The following is a 20,138-nucleotide window of genomic DNA, read 5'->3' as shown; positions in this document are numbered from 1 at the left end:
TATTTTCCGAATTATTTTTCAATATTTTTTGCGACCGCATTTCGAATAAGAGTGTCGCCGCGCGAATGTCAACACGCTGAGCGCTTGTGATAATAATTCACTATAAATCGTAAAAACCAAATATACTGTCTTACATTTATTTAATTTGTTGCCGCTTCGAATAATATTTAACATCTTATATATACGTTATTTTATAATATAAATTAACGTTGAATATTCTGGATCATGTATTTTAAATTAATGTTGATAAGTAATTTTAATAAAGACTATGCCGCAAATAAAATCTAATGTTTATTAATAAAACAACAAATAAATTAATTTTATTATATGGTTAAGAAGCTATTTACGTAAAAATTAATTTAATATTATCACTTTACGTCTTATCAAATTTTCAATTTAAAAAAAAGACTGTTATATATTTGCATATCAATACCTTAATAGATATATAATAGAGATCATTAAATAATTTAAAAAAATACAAATTTACCGTGTGCATCAAAATCACTTTACATTTATAAAATTTTTGTTTTTAAAAAAATAAGACGATAATAAGTTTATAATTTAAATAATAATTTCGAAGCAAAAAAATATATTTCTTTTTTTAACCTTATAAATTTCTTGGAAAAAAAAATATACTTTTTTTTCAACCTTGTAAATTTCTTTGTTAGGCTTGCTAGGTTTCGTTCGTATCCTCAGGAATGAGATGTACATACACATATACGTGCTTTCTTTTTTTTACAAATAAATTTATTAATAAATATATAACGAGACCAGAAAGAGAGAGTGGTCCAAGGCACAGATTCCTTTCAGATTGTCCGAGCGAAACGCGCGAACTAGATCGAATGACTCTTCCTCTACTATTCCAGCGTTTCCTTCCCAGTTCTTGGCAGCGGGAACGACAAGAGACCGCAAACTAAAAATCGATTTAATTATATTTGAATATTTATATTTGAATATTATTATTTGAAAATGGAGAAAATTTAGGTAATTTTTATAGAAGGAATTTTAAACTGGAAATTTTAAACATGGCACATTTTAAATTGAGCAAAGTCTTACTGAAGAGAAACGCGGCGAATAGCACGATGGGAACCACACAGGCTAAATCAATCAAATAACCGAACACCAGGTTGCCTACCAGAGCACCCAGTCGACCCATCGTCAGCGACAAAGCAGCCGCCATTACTCTGAAAGGAAGTAATACCGGATAATAAAAATCTTTTCACTAATTGGAAATAAAATGAGAGATCAATTTCCTTTTACCTGAGATTCGTCGGGAACATGTCGACGATCACGCAATAAACTAGAGAGATCCCGAGGGATGTAAGGGCCTCAAATACGCAGGAGAGCACCAGATTCTGCATCGAGTTCACCACGTAGTAAAAACCAACTGTCACCGCGCCGGAAACCACCAATGACACGACTGAAACAGACGTTTCGTTGGAAGATTAGAAATTCCCAAAAAATTACTAAGGTTCTAATTATTTTATATAAAAAAGTTTGTAATATTATTAATTCTAAAAATAATTGTGCATAATAGTTCCTTTAAAAAATTAAGACAATTTTAATTATTAGAATTTAATCTAGTAATCATTAAAATTTGTAAATCTACTCTAATTTAGTTTTAAAAACAGGGTATATCTACTTCTCCGAAACGTTTAAAATTTCTCAGAGATTTTTTTATCCACAAAAATCGAGACATTTTTTGAGGATTTGAAAAACTTTTTAAAATATTTATTTTTTATTAAAAAGTTGCATCTAAAAATTCTCTAACTTTATCCCGATTTTTAAACAAAATGCCTGCACAATTTCAGAAAATCTTTTTCACAACACCTAAGTATAAATTAATTAATTAATTAAGTATAAACATTTAAAAATTCAGATCTGCTCGAACGTCGAGAGAGTCTTTCGTTTCTTAATTTCGCTTTTAATCTCAAAGCTGTTTCAAACTTGCAGTAGTTTGTCACTCACTCAGGAAGAACTTGGCTCCCAGTTTGTGTACAAAGATGGGCAGAATAATGGAGCCGGGGATGCAGGCCAAACCGATATACACGGTGTGCAGATAAACGGAAGGCGCGATTACGGTGTCGCATCCGTAAGGATCGTAGAAAGTCCCATTGTCCGGCAGAGCGGACACTATGCACACCGATGTAGTTTCACCAGGATGCGTGTGTTCGAACTGTTCGAATCTGTCGAGAAAGTGCAATGTAAGGATGACAGATTGCCATCAGACTATTAAATGAATAAAGAAAGAGGTCCAGATAAATAAAAAAATAGCGCTTTTTACATATTTATATATATATATATTTTTGGACTTTGTTGTATTATTTTAAAATACTTAAAAAAAAAAGTTCGATTCAAATCAATCTGGCGGAGAGACTACCTGGTGAACAGCTCCGGGAACCAGACCATCAGGGTGTAATAGCTGCTAGTGAGTCCGAATTGAATGGCGCAGGCGAGCACCGTGTTACGCAAATGGGGTGGCTTGCAAAGTGCGGTTGTCAGATCTCGTATTTCCGTGAAGAGAACCTTCAGGTCCTTCCGTTTGTGCAGCTTCAGTGACCTGGTGCTCTTATCCTGATGCTTCGTCTTTTCTTGCAGACACTTCACCTGAAGCGAGAAAGAGAAAAATGATTCGTTAAAGATTTCGTGAAGCCACATATTATTTGCACTTATTTATTTGTTCTTTTAACGTTTATTAAATATATTTGATTAAAGTATTTAATAATTTGTTACGCTGTAATTACTTGCGAAACGGTTGCCGAGCAAGAAATTTAGACGCGCACTAATACCTTGATTATCATTTCCTGAATTAGGGAGGCATAAGAGAGTTTAGAATCACATCTGAGGACTTTATCTAAACATTTATTCTACCTAAAATAGAGAAAATATTTATTATTTCTATCATAAAGTTAGGAATCAAGGTACTGTTACCGGATAGGTATCGGGATCGGCGCCGGTGTTTCGCGAGTAGATCCACTTGAACACCTCGAGGGCCGCATCGGTCTCGCCGCATTCCAGCAAAAATTTCGGACTCTCCGGAAAGGCGAAGAGCCATAGGCCGAGCATGAGCGACGGAAGGGCGCAAAGCGCGACGAAGAGATTCCAGGACTTGAAGTGGAACGTCTCGCTCTCGTACGTGAAGTCCATGGGGATGATTAGCCAAGCGATCACTGGAAAATTATTCGACCATGTCTTTGGAAAGAGCTTAACGAAAGAATTAACCAGATATAGGGGGTGTATCGTAATTACCGGATATCCTTTATAGGTGGATTCTCTAACTGATCTCTCCTGACTGAAAATGTTGCGGTGATAATTTTCGAGTTTTAAGCGATAGAAAAAAAGGGTTTGTCGTAAACTACATTATTTTTGTAGAGTTACAAGATTAACATAATTACATTCTTCAGCTAATTTCAGATGGAATTTATTTTAATAAAATTTTAATTTAAGGTTTAGTTGTAAAGATATGTAATGGCAAAAATGAAAAGTTTCCAAAGAATGATCTTTCAATATTTTCGCTGAGGGAAAATCATCTTTAAATTAGTCAAAAAATCCGCTTGTGTAAAGGACATCTGGTAATTACGACACACCTTGCATAAGCTACTTACGCGGTAGAACTATCACGCCGACCGTCCAGAACATCTCCATCCAGCAGAGAACGCGTTCGCGGTACTTTGTGGGTTGAAATTCCCCGAGATAGGGGAAGCAGATGCCCATGGCTCCAGTCACCCTGTGTGATCGAAACTTTGTGTTAACATTTAGATATACATTTGATGTCTATCAGGATGCGCAAGATTTTAATTTTAATTTTAATTTTCCAACGACACGTGTAACAATTTTCTGCCAAATTTCAGAGTAATTTTTCCTTGGTGAAAATATTGAAGCATCTATTCAAGTATTTTTTTAAACTGCATAATATTGCTGGATAAGATTTTGGAGATTGAAATAAGTGGCCGTCTTTGAAAAAAATCGACTTGAAATCAAGAGGAGCGAGATTAACGCTCTGCAAATACTAACGCAAAGCCGTTGAAGAACCGGAAGACCAGGAATACCCAGAAGTACTGCACGAACGAGGACATGACGCCCACGATGCCGTCCATCAATAACGTAGCAATCAACACGATCTTTCTGCCTTTCGTGTCAGCCAGGCATCCCCATATATACGAGCCGATCACCATACCTGCGAGAAAAATATATTTCAATCTTGAAATCAGTATATTATCACCAAAGTAATTTTAATTATAAATATATATAGCGCACATTAAAAAATAAAATGTTAATTTCCCAGAAAGTCCACTGTAAATTTTAAGTTGAAATAATTCATTTATTGTGCGTTACTTAGTGACAAATTAGAATTGTTAAGTAATTCACGCAAAGCTTTATACGTTTATTTTTGTTATTGTGACTTTAAGCGTGATGTAAAAATAACGTACAAATTAATTAAAAACTATATGAAAGAGTAGTCACAATAACTTGTGTAAGAAATGTTGGTAGAACATTTTAAAGTTCATGATTCCTCGAAGATTTATTTGAACTTTTCTTAGAATGTTAAGTTGATTTTCAAACATGTTGATTGTTTGAAATAATTATTAATGATGTGTTTAAATAATATAAAACAAAATAATATTCCAGAGATTTCTAAGAGACGTACATAAAGTATCAAGTTATAAAGTTGACATAATTGTAACCCATAAAAATGTTATAAAAATAATAACATATCAGCTGTGTTAATTTTACATTGAAATAGTAATCAAAACGTAGTAACACAAGAAAGCTTTTAACATATTTTTTTAACATATCGACGCACAATTTTTTACAGCGCTCTGTAAACAATGAAATCTTATTAAAAAAAATAGTTAATGATAGCGGTTGATTTTTTGGTGAAGTCGTGCTGCCATCAGTCAACGAAACACAAGACGAAGGCGTGTTCCACTGAAGATCAACGAAATGTACACTGATCTTTGGTAAAATCTCGCGGTGCTGTACTTCAATCAATGGCACTTTTATTGAATTAGTTAAAAAAAAAAAAAAAAAAAAAAAGTGATATCCAAATACCGACCTAACATCGGAGAGGCGGTGAGCCAACCCTTCGCCGTGGAGTCCATCTGCAAGTCGCATTGCGCCGCCGGAAGCACGAACGAGAGTATTGTCACGCCGATCGCCGTGTCCATGTAAATCAGGCCGCAGATGGCCAGCAGCATGTAATGAAATCTTCCGAAACCTGATGCACATTTATTAAGACCGATGATAAAGCGTCGCGATCAATTTCGAGACTTTTCGATATTTTTCTACATTTCTCTCCTTTGCTTAAAAATTGTTGTCCTACTATTATTATTAATATTTTTAGATCTTTATATCGATGAATATTTAATAATATCACGATGTAAATTATGATATAATTTTTGTGATACGTATAAATAAAAATATTGAGCGCGAGTCTTGAAAATCTTTGTTGAAATTCTTGCCTGTTACGGTGATTGCATGCTCGAAGTCGGCACCTCCGTCTGCCAGGAAGTCGAGTCCTGCGAGAAAAAAATAAAAGATGTACCTCATAAATAATTAATAAATATAAATAAAATAATAAATAAGATAAAAATTAACTGCAATATTTTAAGAAAAACTTTGTCACAAGTCTTGTCAAGCGACTTTCACTGTCTTTGATTGTATGAGATTTTGAGAAAAAAAGCACGAATATCAATAATAAACCAATCATTCTTAAAGACAGCAGAAAAAACTCACCCATGATCGCCGCTCAAGTCGCTGGACGTTCTGAAGGTGCTGGCGCGCCGGAAGTTCTCCTTCGGAGGGGTGCCGTCGCAGTGCCGTCGCTTCCTGGTGTTGCTGCTGCAATTGCCGCGATATTGTTCCTGACGAGACCCCGCGTTCATTGGTGAACACAAGGTGGTATCCTGCCGGCTTCGCTGCCGTGAGTTCCACCCTTCCCTCGTTCGTCCGCTATCCTTTTGACGCGAGAACCCGCACTGATCGAGGACGACAGTTTGTGGAAATTAAAATCTCCGATTTCTGCAAAGAGGAAGGTGGAAGAGGAGAGATGTCGGCGAGCAGCCCTTACTCGCGCGATCGCGATCCACCGAATGATCGTGGATCATAAATCGCGTCGCGCACCTTGACTTCCGGAGCAAGCCTGAGGCTGGCTCCAGATAAGATATCATCCGTCATTGCAAAAAGAGGGGCAACTTTCGGGTTTTTCTCAAAATGATAAAGAAAACAAATTGCAACTCAATAGTAAATAGATCCAATAATAATTTAAAAAAAGAATAGAGAGAGAGAGAGAGAGAGAGAGAGAGAGAGAGAGAGAGAGAGAGAGAAATACAAGATGCGATGAGAAAAATTTTGATAATTTTAATATAAATTAATTTAAAATGTAAAATTACGTTTAATTTTTTTCCACATTCGATTTTGTCAATAATATATCATCAAACAGGATGCGTTAATTTAAATCTGTGTTAATTAAAGAAAATTGATATAATTGATATCGAACTTGAATAAATATCTCATTTTGCTCGTTCGTATTGTCCTTTTCGCTTTCTATTCTTCTTTCTTTTAACATCAACGAATAAAATGCATTTTTTTCTGTCAATCAAGGTATTTTCGTTGATTCTCAGTGCGATTGTTACGTAATAAATATACGTAACGGAACGTCTAATGCAAAATGATTGTTATATTTATGACGCGAACTCGTACGCTTAATTTACGATCCGAGTACACGGAAGTCAGTATATTTGATTGTCATTATTCGTCGTAATTTTACGTGAAATTGTGTCGTACATGTGACATGTGTTTGTTACGTCATTAATTTATTCGAGCTTAACCGTGATAAGATACAAAAGGAGATCATGCCTTCTGCAACATCACGTGATACCAATCTTTTGTGTGTGTATCAATTTTCAAAATAATTACATACATTAATCATTGATATATCTGTTATTTTATATATATATATATATATATATATATATATATATATATATATATATATATATATAATTAGTTTGCGACTATATAATTTTTTTCGCAACATTTAATATGCACAAATTAATTATTTATTCAATTTTATATGTTATATTGCGATTCGGTTTACTGAGCTATTTATTTTGCGACGCAATTTTTGAAAACGGCAAGTGTTAGAAAAGCGAAATAGAAGACATCAATTTTTTTAGCGAAACAATTAAAAGTATATTTATTGGGCAAATATTTCTTTATTTTAATTATTTTTATATTTGAATTAATTATTTTTTTATTATGCTCAATTACTTTATCGCCATTGTGTTAATGGATCCGTATATCTCAAAGTGACTCTCTTAAAGGCGTCAAATATTACATATATAGAAAGTAGAAGATAATGATCGGGCCGGAAAATATATCTCAAGATCGGAGAAGCGATTTGACCAAGTTATTGATAAATCGAGAATAATTAATTATTTTCTAAATCTTATCGATAATTTTGTATAATTATCCCTTAAGAATATCTATGAAATCATGAGAGATTTCGATGGATCACCGAACATCATCCGCATGAAATTTTGTAAAACGTCACGCTCCTCCAACGTGATGACACCCCGATGACTTACGATATTCGTAAGAAAAACAAAACTCATTTCGTGACGTTTGAGAAAAAAATATCACCCGGCTTAAAATCATGGCATGTGAGAGACACGAGATCTGCGCTCTCCCGTTTCTTACGTATTATTTGTTTGTCGCGCTACTCTCTGCTCTTGACAAACAGCAGTTTTATCTATGACAATCGGTGGCCGTGGTGGCCGATAGTGTTGAGACGTGGTGCTCTACTTACACATTTAGTCTCGCCTTCCTATATATTTGATTGATTCCGAATTCTCGAAATTTTCCGTGATAAAAGGCGATACGTAAAAACAACGTACGTTCACTACTACTCGTATAAGTATAAAATATAAGTATAAAATAATTGCGTCTTTTTTTTTTTCACATGCGACGTAGATCGGTTCAACGTGCAATATCTGTCATTTAGTCGCGCGCGATAACGCGCCTGCATATTTGGCCGCCCAAGATTTTATTTACCGATTCGCGAAAAAACAATTTTTTTTTTATAAAAATTTCCTAAAGATCAAGGGGTAAAGTCCTTATTTTGAATCGAGGAACGGTTAGTCATCGTCTCGATCACGTCGAATCGCGAGTGCTATTCGGATTTTCCCTGAATTATGACGTTATATCTTTTAACCCTCAACTAGAGTAGGTATTTTATTTTTATTTTGAATCTTCGTCGAGAAAATATCAAAATAATTTTCCTAGTCTCTTCAACTTTCTGTTCTTTGAAAAAAATAGATATATATATATATATATATATATATATATATATAATTACATTTTTCTCACTTCTTCAAATTTTACTTTCTTTAAAAATACATTTATTACAAAAGAAAAAAAAACGTATATATAGATATATTTTATATATATATATAATTATATAGATATTTATATTTGATTATAAATATTCTTTTTTTAAATTAATATCTCTTATTGCGTCGAAATTTTTCGTTTTCATTTATGGGATGTTACACGAGAGAGTGAAATTTTAAAAGAATTGTTTTTTTTTTCGGTATGAAAAATTTGTTAGAATAATCATTCGAGATTTAATTTTAATGCTTAAAAATGGAATAGGAATTTTACTCTAATCAATCGATCGATACGCATGACATCTGATGTTGACAAACACGCATTGCAAATATATCGATAAACACGTGCGACGTATCCGATTGTGATCGCGAGTAGGAGGACCAAAAATAGACGATATCGACGTAGATTCATGCTACGATTACGATCGTCAGATGACGTGTTGTTTAAATTTAAGCTGATAGCGACAATTCCCGTCATTTGGGAACGATTGATTAATCGTGTTATCTACTAATTGCGCGGTGACGTAATTAATCGCCGGGAAAACACAAAGTACAATCGTGATACGTTCCCGAGAGAGAGAGAGAGAGAGAGAGAGAGAGAGGGGGGGTGGAGGTAAATGAGGGGGAATTATCCGATCGTTGGCACCGCGAGGATTAATCCTTCGTAATACGATCATTATCAACGGTACGAGTGCTCTTCTCTGATTATCATTTCATTATCATATCGGTAAGTCGTTGTATTCCTTTTCATATTTGATCTTTTTGGGTATTTTCGATAAATATTGTCGTAGAAGATTGCCTGATATATCTTTAATATTTTATCAATTTGTATTATTCTTTGTTTCAGTATCGCTTTATATATAGAAACAACTATTATAGAAAATCTCGGACTCTTTTTATTAAAAATATTTAATTTAATATCTTATACTTGATAATTTACGATAAAATAATTGCAATATAAAAAAAATTATAAGTTTTTCTATAACTATTTTCTAAATAGGATTTTATTACATATACTTTCTCTTTAAATTTATATTCAGATTTATAAAAATAATCTAACGCGCAGAGTATACTTGTCAATTTTATCGCGCAAAAGTTCGTCAACTCTTATTTCTCCAATTATCTCAGGAACATAAATATATAGGTTTCCATTTTTTAATTCAACATCATTCACAGAAAAAAAGTAAGTGTCAAATCAAAACTTATATATTCATATGAACGCGTTTATTCTTTCATATACGCAACAAATTTATAATCTTCTTAGAAGAATTTAAAACTCTTAAATTTCAACAATATTCATTTCAAGAATAAAATAATTATTCTAACTCTAAAAAAATTATAATGTGTTATTTTCTATCCAACATTTTTTCCTCTCCATTCAAGAAAATTATTCCTAAATAACAAGAATATATATATATATATATATATATATTTTAACTATATAAAATGTCTTGAGCCAAGCAAATTTTCTTTATTTAACGCAATATAATCTCATCTGAAGATTTACATTTTGAGACTAAGGATATTGTCAAAGTAAGAATATTCTTTTTTTTCTGTGTATTGAAGTACCAATATCAACGAGCCGGAGCACATTTCTCACCCTCGTAACAAGTATCACGCTGAAGAGAACGCGAGAAGGGAAGCTGTCAACCTTGAAGCATATATCACGGAATCACGGAACGCTCTTCGGATCTCTTCGTTTCACAGGACGCGATGTCCTTTCGCAGGTGACAGCGGCCTCGGCACATCACTACTTTTGGCGGCCACGACCTTAACTGCTTCGAGTATGATATTTGAGTGAATATGGGCCAATGACAAGGAAATGCGCAGGGTCGACGATAGATTCTTCAGCGCCACAATAGCATCCTCCTCTGAGGAATCAACGGATCGCAAGCTGGAAAGTCAGTCGTATTTTTCATTAAAGTTCTGTTTTGAATAAAATTATCGATTCGGTTTATTTAAAAAAAGAAAAACATTTTAAATAAAAAAAAAATTGTAAATTCACTATCGATTGATCGTCCAATAGAAAGAGAGAAAGATTGATAGTCTAATTTTTGTCCCACTTAAAAATATACGTAATATAATGAATAAAGTAAAAAAGAGTTATATATATATATATATTTCTTGTGACGAGTAAATAAAAAATTTTCATTTAATGATCAACATCTCTTCAAGTTGAAAGTAAATAAATACATGAATAATGATTCGGATGTGTGTAAAAAATTCCAAGTCTTATTTAATTGTATCTTATCTAATAAATCTAATTATTAGTGTCAATGATTTATCATTGTGTCATAGATAAATATACATATGTTTTGTAATCTTGATTGAAAATTATCTGAATAAAAGTTAAGAATGGTTTGGTCGTGAAAAGAAAAAAGAGTCAATAAAAATAACGCACCTTAACATCTAATAGCTTGTAACTTCATCGTTGAACACATTGAACATCTCTAATCGCATGTGCGATGAAGAAATTATAAAAGCATTGTCACTTCCTGAAACATATGGAAAGAATTAATAAAATTTAATAATTCTTTTTATTGTAATAAAATTATTCTGATTAATAAAAATACGTCGAAAAACTGCATTCAGTTTCCAACTTTATTACACAGATAAAATTTCGACGATCTTTTTCAGGTAGAAATATCATTATATAATATAAAAATCGATTAATCGATTAATTACTAAAAAATAAATACAGATAAAAAATGTGTGTAATTAACTTTCTTAATAAATTACAAATAAATATGATCTAAAAATGTATATAATCGTTACTTTTTCTGCCATAAATATAAAAAGCTCACTTCTGAAAACGCCCATCCTCTCGGCCCTGTCGTGTCGGCCCTGTAATAACGATTGACAGGTAATGATGAGAGACACCCGGGATGCCTTAATTAGAACAAGTAAGGTACAAACAAAAACTATTAATTGCGGTTCTATTAATTGTATCGCCAGCCAAAGCGACACGATAGATAATATATACGTACATGCGTTCCGTAAATCTTGTTGACGTCTCAAAAACTCTTTTTCTATCTTCGACAATATTTCATCTCGCGGATAACTCGTCTCTCTTCGAATCTCTATCGAAATTTCGTTAATTTATATACTTTTCTCTTGATGATATAATTTTCGTGCAAGCGCAAACACACATAAAAATAATTAAAATCTTTTAAAAATTAATATAAACAATTTTTCATCAAATTTTATTTCTAACCGAATTATTATGTAATTCTCTTATCTTAACATTTGCAACGTTTTAAAAATGACTCATTCATATAATCACGTTATGATTTTAAAATTGCATCAAGTTAATCGAGAGATAATTTTGGCCATATTTACAAATCTACTTAAGAATAAGCATTATTTTTTAAATTTTTGTTTACAGAATTTAAAGACCTTGAGAACGCATTGAGAAGAAAAATTTTCTTTTCAATGCGTTTGAAAATAATTTTTTCAGATTAAAATTCAAAATTATTTATATCGATAGCGGTATCAATATTATATCGCGGAATATCGCTTTTTATATATAATAATAATAATAACAAATTATAACGCTAAAAATAAGATATATAAAAATAAATTGTATCTTAACAAGAAATTAATAAATTTAATTATAAAAGAATGTTTAAAATATTTTAATTTTGTGTGTATGTAAATATGTATTTTATATATATATATAAGTCGTGCTTGTAACAGTCTTAAAAAAATAAGAAAAATTCTAAAGACTCTGATATTTTTTGAGTAACAATTTCTTTTTTATAAAGTAACTTTTTCAATCCTGGCATATTTCTCTCTCGGACATTTAACACCGTTAATATCAGTAACGCGGTGACGACAATGAATATTGATTTCCCGCGTGTACTTCAAAAGCACGTGGAAAATAGCGCGAAGCGTTCTCCTGACTCGTAGGCGTAATTTCCTGCGAGGAAATTGTATCCTGCAATCGTCCGCGTTCTTTCAAGCGCCGGGAGATGAGTCGTTTCAATCGGCTTCTGTCTCTTCGTCCTTCGAGCAAAAATAAACACGCGGTTTGTTATTTCTGAAACATTGCGGATTGATTTGAGACGTTTTGTAAATTATACAGAAATAGAAAAATTCAAATTTATTATACATGCATTTTTATATTATGATTACAGTAAAAAATCGGGGATGGAAAAGTTACTTTTAAAAAGTAAATATATATATAGTTATCGTTATCGTTACTTTTTTAATGTTAAACGAGATCAGAAATTAAATGAAAAATATACTTTTGTTGTATATTTATTAAAAAAATTAATAATTAAAACATTAACATCAATAAATTATTTTAAATTTGTAAAACAATAAATAATAAGAAAAAAATTTTTAAACACTCAAAGTATAAATAAAAAACATTTTTGTTTGCATTAAATTTATAAATATAGTCACATAGACGATATATTTTTTGTATTTTCATAATTTTGTTTAAAACTTTTAATATATAATAATTTTAAATTTACAATATAATTATCTGTTGATAATTGAAGATTGAATATACGAAAATAGAAAATATAATATGTCAGAAATAGGAAATAGGTTCCAGATATAAAAAGTAACGATAAAAGTAATTGTTAAATTCGTTACTAAAAAAATGTAACTACGTTACCGCTACAGTTACAGAAAAAAAAAATAGTAACTTTCTTATCACTTTGTTACAAAAAAAAGTAACTGTATCGGTAACGACGTTACAAATAACGCGTTACTTCCCAACCCTGTAAAAAATTATTCAAACTAAAAGATATTAACTTTTCAAAATTGAATTTTCCAAAAGACCTTGTAAAGATGTATATATATATATATATATATATATATATATATATATAAAATTTATTTCTTATTTTTTTATACGAAGAAAATGAGACGAGTTACAGGAGTTGCACGCGTGTTGCACAGTTTTCAAGAGTTTCTTTTTTTATGGACATTAAAAGCAAATGAAAAAAGGGGATTTAAAAAATTTTTTAAAATCTTTTTTTTTAATCTTTTTTTTAAATTTTTTTTGAAAGAAGAGGATTTTTAAAAGCTTCCACACAGGACGAGAATCTTGGTTTAATTTTTATTAATTGTGCGACAGCGGTTGACATTCTAAGAGAAGATCCAGAAGGCATTGTTAAGGTCTTCATTCGCGATGTCTAACACGAAGCGACTGCGAAGACTACAAAGTGTCGAGCTTTTGTTGCGTGAATGGCCTTGGTTAAAGCTGCGTATTAGGCGATAAACTGTATCGATCGCGTTGTCCCCATAAAATTCATTCCCATTCCTATGTCTCTTTTTCTTTTCGTAAATTTATTTATCTAACAAGGTGCAGAGAAAGAAAAACCAACGGACCTCCGTATTTACTCCATTTCAGACGTATTTACGCGGTAATCGGATTGCGCTCTGAGAAAGATGTTCCTACCTTATTGGACATCGTGTAAACCTTCTGTTACAAGGAAAATTTCAATGGAAAAGAATCTTCCGATTTCTGCTGGCACAAACAGAATGTTCGCTCTCGCCACAGATATTGATGGATTGAAATCTTTTTTTTTTTCATAATTAAAACATTGTGATAAAATACTAAAAATTGAAAAAAATTTTTTTTTCCTGTCGTCAGATAGATAAATTCTACTAAATTATTTCCTGGTGTACCATTTGTTTAATATTGATCTACATATTGACACATAATTGTTTCTTCAAACTCGAAAATTGGTAATATTAATTTTATTATTATATATATCGTAATATATTCTAATATAACATCATATCACATATATAATATTATTATATTATATTATATTATATTATAATGTGTATGTAACATTTTATAATAATGTATATTTTATATATAATATTATTATATAATTATAATAAGTTATATATATATATATATTTTTTTTTTATTTGTTTTAAATAATAAGCCCCTGTTAGTTCCTACACGAAAAGTTTAGTCAAGAACGCAAACCGAGTGCTTGTCCGAGATTGCGCAGACATTTCTCGAGCTTTCGTGCTTGCTCGCGGAGATCAGTCGTCCCTCGTCCGTCCGCGTTCGCATTTTCTCGCGCCTGTCGATCGCGATGTGGTCCAGCCGACTCGCAAACAATTCGTCGTACTTTTGCCGAAATACCGTCAACGATCTAACAATAAGACTATTCAGATCGAGAGTCCTTTGTGCTATCTTATTTGGATTATATACGGATAATAGTGCGCAATAAAAATTGTTAAATTAAGTCTTCTGAAAAAAAAAAAAAAAAAAAAACAAATTAATGTAATTTACATATGTAATAATATATTATATGATAATACCAATTACAACTATACTAAAAATTAAAATAAAATTTTAATTGTAATTTAAAATTAATTCATGACTTTAGTTAGAAAATAAATAAAAAAAATTTATTAATTAAATACGTGAAAATTACGCAGATAATTGTAGCGATTAAATTACACAAACTTAAACCGCACGAAATATTTATTAAATTTTGTTTTCATGATCGTTTTGAATTATATACTTTAATTAATTTAAATGTAAATACAAACATGTGATTCTTAATAACAGTATCTCTTACATTTGTCATATTTGTGTATGAGAGAGAAAGAATATGAAAATTATGTTTGATATCATCTTTTCGAGGATGATGAGTCTCGACACTATTGAGTGTCCCGTCATTGTATCGCTCGTTCTGTATCGCTCGAGATAAGGGTCGATCATGGTGGACAAGTTGCACGAGTACGAAGGATTCGCGGGTAGAATTCACGGTGTTCGTGAAGCCTTGAAAGAACGATGGGGCGCGTGGAAAGAATGGAAAAACGGTCTGAATCTGAATCAAGGTTTGGATGGACTGATACATCATCTACGGGGGCCACCGAAGCTAGAGCGCACGTTGGAAGACTATTCTCATATCTACAGGTGAAGAGAATTCGATAAACTTCAACAGAGAAATATTCAATATAAATATAAAATCAATATATAATATTATAATTCTATGATTCTCTTTTATGTACATCAATATACGTAATGTAGCGTAAATTGTTAAAATATTTTTTAACATTAAAGAAAGAGAGAGAGAGAGAGAGAGAGAGAGAGAGAGAGAGAGAGAGAGAGAGAGAGAGAGAGAGAGAGAGAGAGAGATTGAGTTTTAAAATGTACGATTATATGGCTTAAGAAAACCCGTGTTTTTTTTTTCTCATCTGCTTTTGTACTTTTGCGCTGAGGAAGGTCATAAATGACCGAAACGTACGTTAGGATAATAGATTAAATTGTTACTTATATTGTTAGAATAAAATTTTTGCGCACTAATCACAGCGTTTGCTCTTACTCGCCATTTGTGTTTCTTATTCCCTTCTTTTTATATTTGCCATTCTTTTATTTATTTCCATTTACGACTCTAATTTTCTTTGCATATTTATAACTTGATTTTATGTATTTTTAATATTTTCACAAATTTATTATAATATTTCAACGCATTAAATTTCGCGTTTAATTTAAAAATTTTGACTGTATTTATACTTTAATAATTTGCTCCTCAAAACTTTTGTTACATTGTTTTTTATTATATTTGGAGCCTTTTGCTTATATATTATTTATACTTGTATATGTATATACAAAGAGAATTTATTTAATATATATTTATATAATGTATTAGTATATGTACAATATATTATATATTATTTAATATATTTCATATTTTCATATTTAATATCTTATATACTTTTTAAATACATTTAATTGTATTTGTGCAAATTGTGATATATATGGAATGTTTAGTTTTATTATTTTATAATACGAATAATTCAAATAATTGAAAATTAGTTAAAGATAATAAATTTCATTTAACATATGTCTTTTCTTTAACGATAGTTTAAAAAATATAACAAAAACTCTATCTATCAGAGATATAAACCAACAATTGAAATATTGGCAGAACTTTAGAAATGATTTTTCTAATAATTTTTTTTTCAGGAGGAAGACTCGCGCCGAGCTGGTGCGAGTTTCGGCGGCCGTGATGGGCATCGAGTTCTCATACGCGGCGGAAACCGCTTTCGTCTCGCCGACGCTGTTGAAGATCGGCGTCGATCACCAGCGTATGACGCTGGTATGGGCGCTGAGTCCCCTCGTGGGCTTCTTCGTGACACCTATCCTCGGAAGTATAAGCGATCGCTGCAAACTCAAGTTTGGCAGGAGGCGACCCTTCATTTTCTTGCTGGCCCTCGGCGTTTTCATAGGCAAGTCACAAGCTCGCCATGTTCCAGAAATGATATTAAAAGATGATACGATATGGAAGAGTTAATAAAAATGAAATAAATTTCTTACAGGTCTGATTTTGGTGCCAAACGGCGAGCACATCGGCTACGTGTTTGGCGATACTCCGTCTCATACGAACGAGACAATTCCCCTCGGACATCGCACAACGGCAAAGCTGGCCGAGAAGGAGGTCTCTGAATACGTTGAAAGGGCTTCCTCGCATTCCTGGGGTATCCTCTTCACGATTCTCGGCACGGTACTGCTTGACTTTGACGCTGACGCTTGTCAGAGCCCTGCGAGAGCTTATCTCCTCGATGTCACTATACCTGGTAAGGTATTCGGCAACTTTCCAGAAATTGTCCCCCGACGAGTTTTCAAATAACATTTGGCCTGTCATGTCCTTACTGTAAACAAAAATTGTCCTTCAAATGTCAGCTCCCAAACTCAATTATTTCCTGAGAATTATCGAGAAAAACGTCATACGTTTTCAGTTTTAATTTTTCTTTTCTGTAAATATTTGAGATGATCCCATATCGATTTTTTAAACATTTATCAACAAAAGACACAAAAAGAATATTTTTTCATTAATCTCGAATATAAAAGCTCGATTTTAAAAAAAAGAATGAAATTAAGAAATGGCTTTCTTAACATGTCCTTTCGAGGTTCAATCACCAAACTTTTATAGAATACTCTTTTTATATGTCTCAATACTCTCAAATTTTTTCAATTTTTTCGAGTTGGTGCAACATGATGAAAAAAATGGAAAATCTTTTTTTCATTATTTTTTGACAATAGAACGGAAAATTATTTATTTTCTTGTAATAATAGTAATTATAATAATTGTAATAGTTATAATTATACTGCAGGATAGAAATATTTTTTATGCAAAAACAATTTAAAAGTTGTATTTATGAAAATTGTTTTTGCATAAAAAATATTTCAATTTTGCAGTGTAATTATAACTATTACAATTGTTATTATTACTATTATAATTATTACAAGGAAAATATATAATTTTCCGTCTTATTATAAAAAAAATCGAAGAAATTGAAAAAATTTGAGAGTATTGAAATATATAAAAAGAATATTCTCCAAAAGTTTGATGATTGAGCCTCGAAAAAAAACATGTTAAAAAGACCATTTCTTAATTTTAGTCTTTTTTAAAAAATCGAGTTTTTATTCAAGATTTTTTTTGTGTCTTTCGTTGATAAGTATTCAGAAAAAAAATCGATATGGGATCATCTCAAATATTAACGGAAAAGAAAAATAAAAACTGAAAATAATGTTTTTCTCGATAACTCAGGAATAATATTTTTTACAATGAGGAAATGACAGACCAAGTATTATTTGAAAACTCGTTGGGGGCACTTTTAATATGCCTATCCAGCTACAGTCTTTATAATTAAAAACAAATTTGAATAAATGTAATTTCCTTATTTTAAAATAAAATCTACGTATATATATATGATAACAACCGGTACAAACGGTATAATTTAATTATTATATATATTTAGCGAGCTATTCTTTTGTTGTCTCAATATCAATTTTTTATGTGTTCTTAAAAGTATCTCTTCAATCTTTTTTTTTTTTCTTTTTTTTTAACAAACTATATATATGTATATAATTCTTCTTTGCCCATCTTTTAACACAAGTACTTTATCAAACGCAAATTTAATTCTATTAACATCTAAAATATTCAGAGGACCATGCTAGAGGCTTAAGCACGTTTACTATAATGGCGGGCTTGGGGGGCTTCATGGGCTACGGTTTGGGTGGCATCAATTGGGACGCCACATCGCTCGGCGTTATGCTGGGCGGACACGTGCAGGTGACCTTCACTCTAATTGCGATTATCTTCGTCGTTTGTGTCATATGCACGATTACCAGCTTCAAGGAGATCCCACTTGAGGTACTGGAGAGAGATCAGTATAGGCAGACAGAAGAGTCAAAGGTGACTTTTACTTTGACGTTTTATCGGCGCTTTGTCGTTTCGCTTTCGAGATACGCAAAATCCTGAGAAACAATTTTTCTCGCGTTTATATATGCAGGCACCGAAAGAAATCCAAGGGACGGAGAACAAGCGAAACGAGCGTGAAAAGATCATCCACGACGAGTCGAAGACGTACGGTGCCCTCGATGTTGAACACAAGGCAGAACCCCCTGAAGCGGAAGTAAGTTTACAAATTATATTAATGTCCAAGTATATTTGCCTTATTGTTAATACTTTACTACCTTTATTTTCGAATGAATTATCAATCGAGGAATTTGGTCTCGACCCGGAATCGTCTGATCGTTCTGAAGAACCAGTTTTCAAAGGTAGCCACGTCAACTATGGTTTTGAGAGTGAAACAAATCCCAGAGCGACTTTAAAGGAGTATCTGCTGTCAATCATCTACATGCCACACAGTCTCCGTCAGGTACAAGAATCCGATATACAAGTCTGAAGAATAATCTTCATCCTCTTCTTCCTTAATTTTTTTTTTTATATATAATTAGAAAAAATGTCGTTTTTCAATCGTCTTTTTATCGAGCGAATAATCAAAAGACCTCTTTCTTATGCTGATCTATTTTGGAGATTTAACCCGTGACTCATTGCAAGTTCTCGAACATCAGGTGTGTCTGACTAATCTGTTCTGCTGGATGGCACACGTGTGTTATTCCCTGTACTTTACGGACTTCGTGGGTGAAGCAGTGTACGGCGGAAATCCGCGGGCGCCCGAAGACTCCGATGAACGGAAACTTTATGAAGAAGGAGTACGATTTGGATGCTGGGGAATGTCTATGTATTCGCTTTCCTGCTCATGCTACTCACTCATCATTGAACGGCTGATTCAGCGTTTTCGCGCGCGTAAGGTATACGTCCCATAGCTTCGCTTTAATTTATCAATCGATGATCAATCGATATCTTGTGCGATATTTCTATAAAAAACATATATAAATATAAAATATAGGTCTACATCTACGGGCTGCTCTTCTACAGCATCGGCATGCTTCTGATGGCCTTGACGAAGCATCAGGTCGGCGTCATCGTCTTCTCATGGACCGCCGGCGTCATGTATTCCACGCTGTTTACCATGCCATATTTATTGGTCGCGCATTATCACACATCCTCGACTTTCGCCCTCACGAGCGACGAAGGCGACGCGGTTTCCGGCGGTTTCGCACGTGGACTGGGAACCGACGTCGCCATCGTCTCCTCCATGGTGTTCCTCGCGCAATTCTTGTTGTCCTGTTGTTTGGGTACGATTGTCAGCCTCACGGGCTCTACCGCGGCCGTGGTATATGTGGCTAGTGTTTTAGCGATGTGCGGCGCAGCCTCAGCTACGCGGATCATGTACCTGGACTTGTGAATCTCGATTCGTCGAATGATCAAGGCTTTGGAGATAGCTCTTAATTGTTTAATCTTCGCCAACATTTTACTAATAAACTATATACATATATTAATTATCATTATACGAAACAACCGAGTGTCTCAGATATTACTAATGTTATTATTTGACTTATAAGCGTTT

At 32.6% G+C, this 20,138-nt stretch overlaps 2 protein-coding genes across 3 annotated transcripts; one reads left to right on the top strand and one right to left on the bottom strand.

The window, feature by feature from the left end:
• Window positions 1–725: 725 nt before the first annotated feature.
• LOC140673911 (synaptic vesicle glycoprotein 2B-like) lies at window positions 726–11,211 on the bottom strand. Of its 2 annotated transcripts, XM_072907159.1 has the most exons (14): window positions 11,195–11,211; window positions 10,792–10,885; window positions 9,991–10,284; window positions 5,737–6,021; window positions 5,463–5,519; window positions 5,057–5,218; window positions 4,015–4,177; window positions 3,606–3,727; window positions 2,932–3,170; window positions 2,381–2,607; window positions 1,969–2,186; window positions 1,261–1,420; window positions 1,057–1,184; window positions 726–913 (listed from the first exon to the last, which is right to left on the bottom strand). In XM_072907159.1, the coding sequence occupies exons 4-14, from the start codon at window positions 5,738–5,740 to the stop codon at window positions 858–860; spliced, it is 1,536 nt and encodes a 511-aa protein (XP_072763260.1). In that variant the 5' UTR covers window positions 5,741–6,021; window positions 9,991–10,284; window positions 10,792–10,885; window positions 11,195–11,211; the 3' UTR covers window positions 726–857. The 2 variants fall into 2 exon arrangements, with proteins under 2 accessions (XP_072763260.1, XP_072763261.1); XM_072907160.1 differs by lacking the exons at window positions 9,991–10,284; window positions 10,792–10,885; window positions 11,195–11,211 and having other exon boundaries at window positions 5,737–6,107.
• Window positions 11,212–14,693: 3,482 nt separating this feature from the next.
• Lovit (loss of visual transmission) lies at window positions 14,694–19,976 on the top strand. Its single transcript, XM_072906876.1, has 8 exons — window positions 14,694–15,291; window positions 16,345–16,607; window positions 16,698–16,955; window positions 18,327–18,577; window positions 18,675–18,797; window positions 18,888–19,043; window positions 19,240–19,479; window positions 19,578–19,976. Exons 1-8 carry the CDS (start codon window positions 15,092–15,094, stop codon window positions 19,974–19,976), a joined length of 1,890 nt encoding a protein of 629 aa, XP_072762977.1. The 5' UTR covers window positions 14,694–15,091.
• Window positions 19,977–20,138: the final 162 nt, after the last annotated feature.

The sequence above is a fragment of the Anoplolepis gracilipes genome, chromosome 15, assembly GCF_047496725.1.
Source record: "Anoplolepis gracilipes chromosome 15, ASM4749672v1, whole genome shotgun sequence".
Classification (NCBI taxonomy): domain Eukaryota; kingdom Metazoa; phylum Arthropoda; class Insecta; order Hymenoptera; family Formicidae; genus Anoplolepis; species Anoplolepis gracilipes.
The sequence above is the reverse complement of the archived record's forward strand: the minus strand, read 5'-3'. Positions and strand labels throughout refer to the sequence as shown.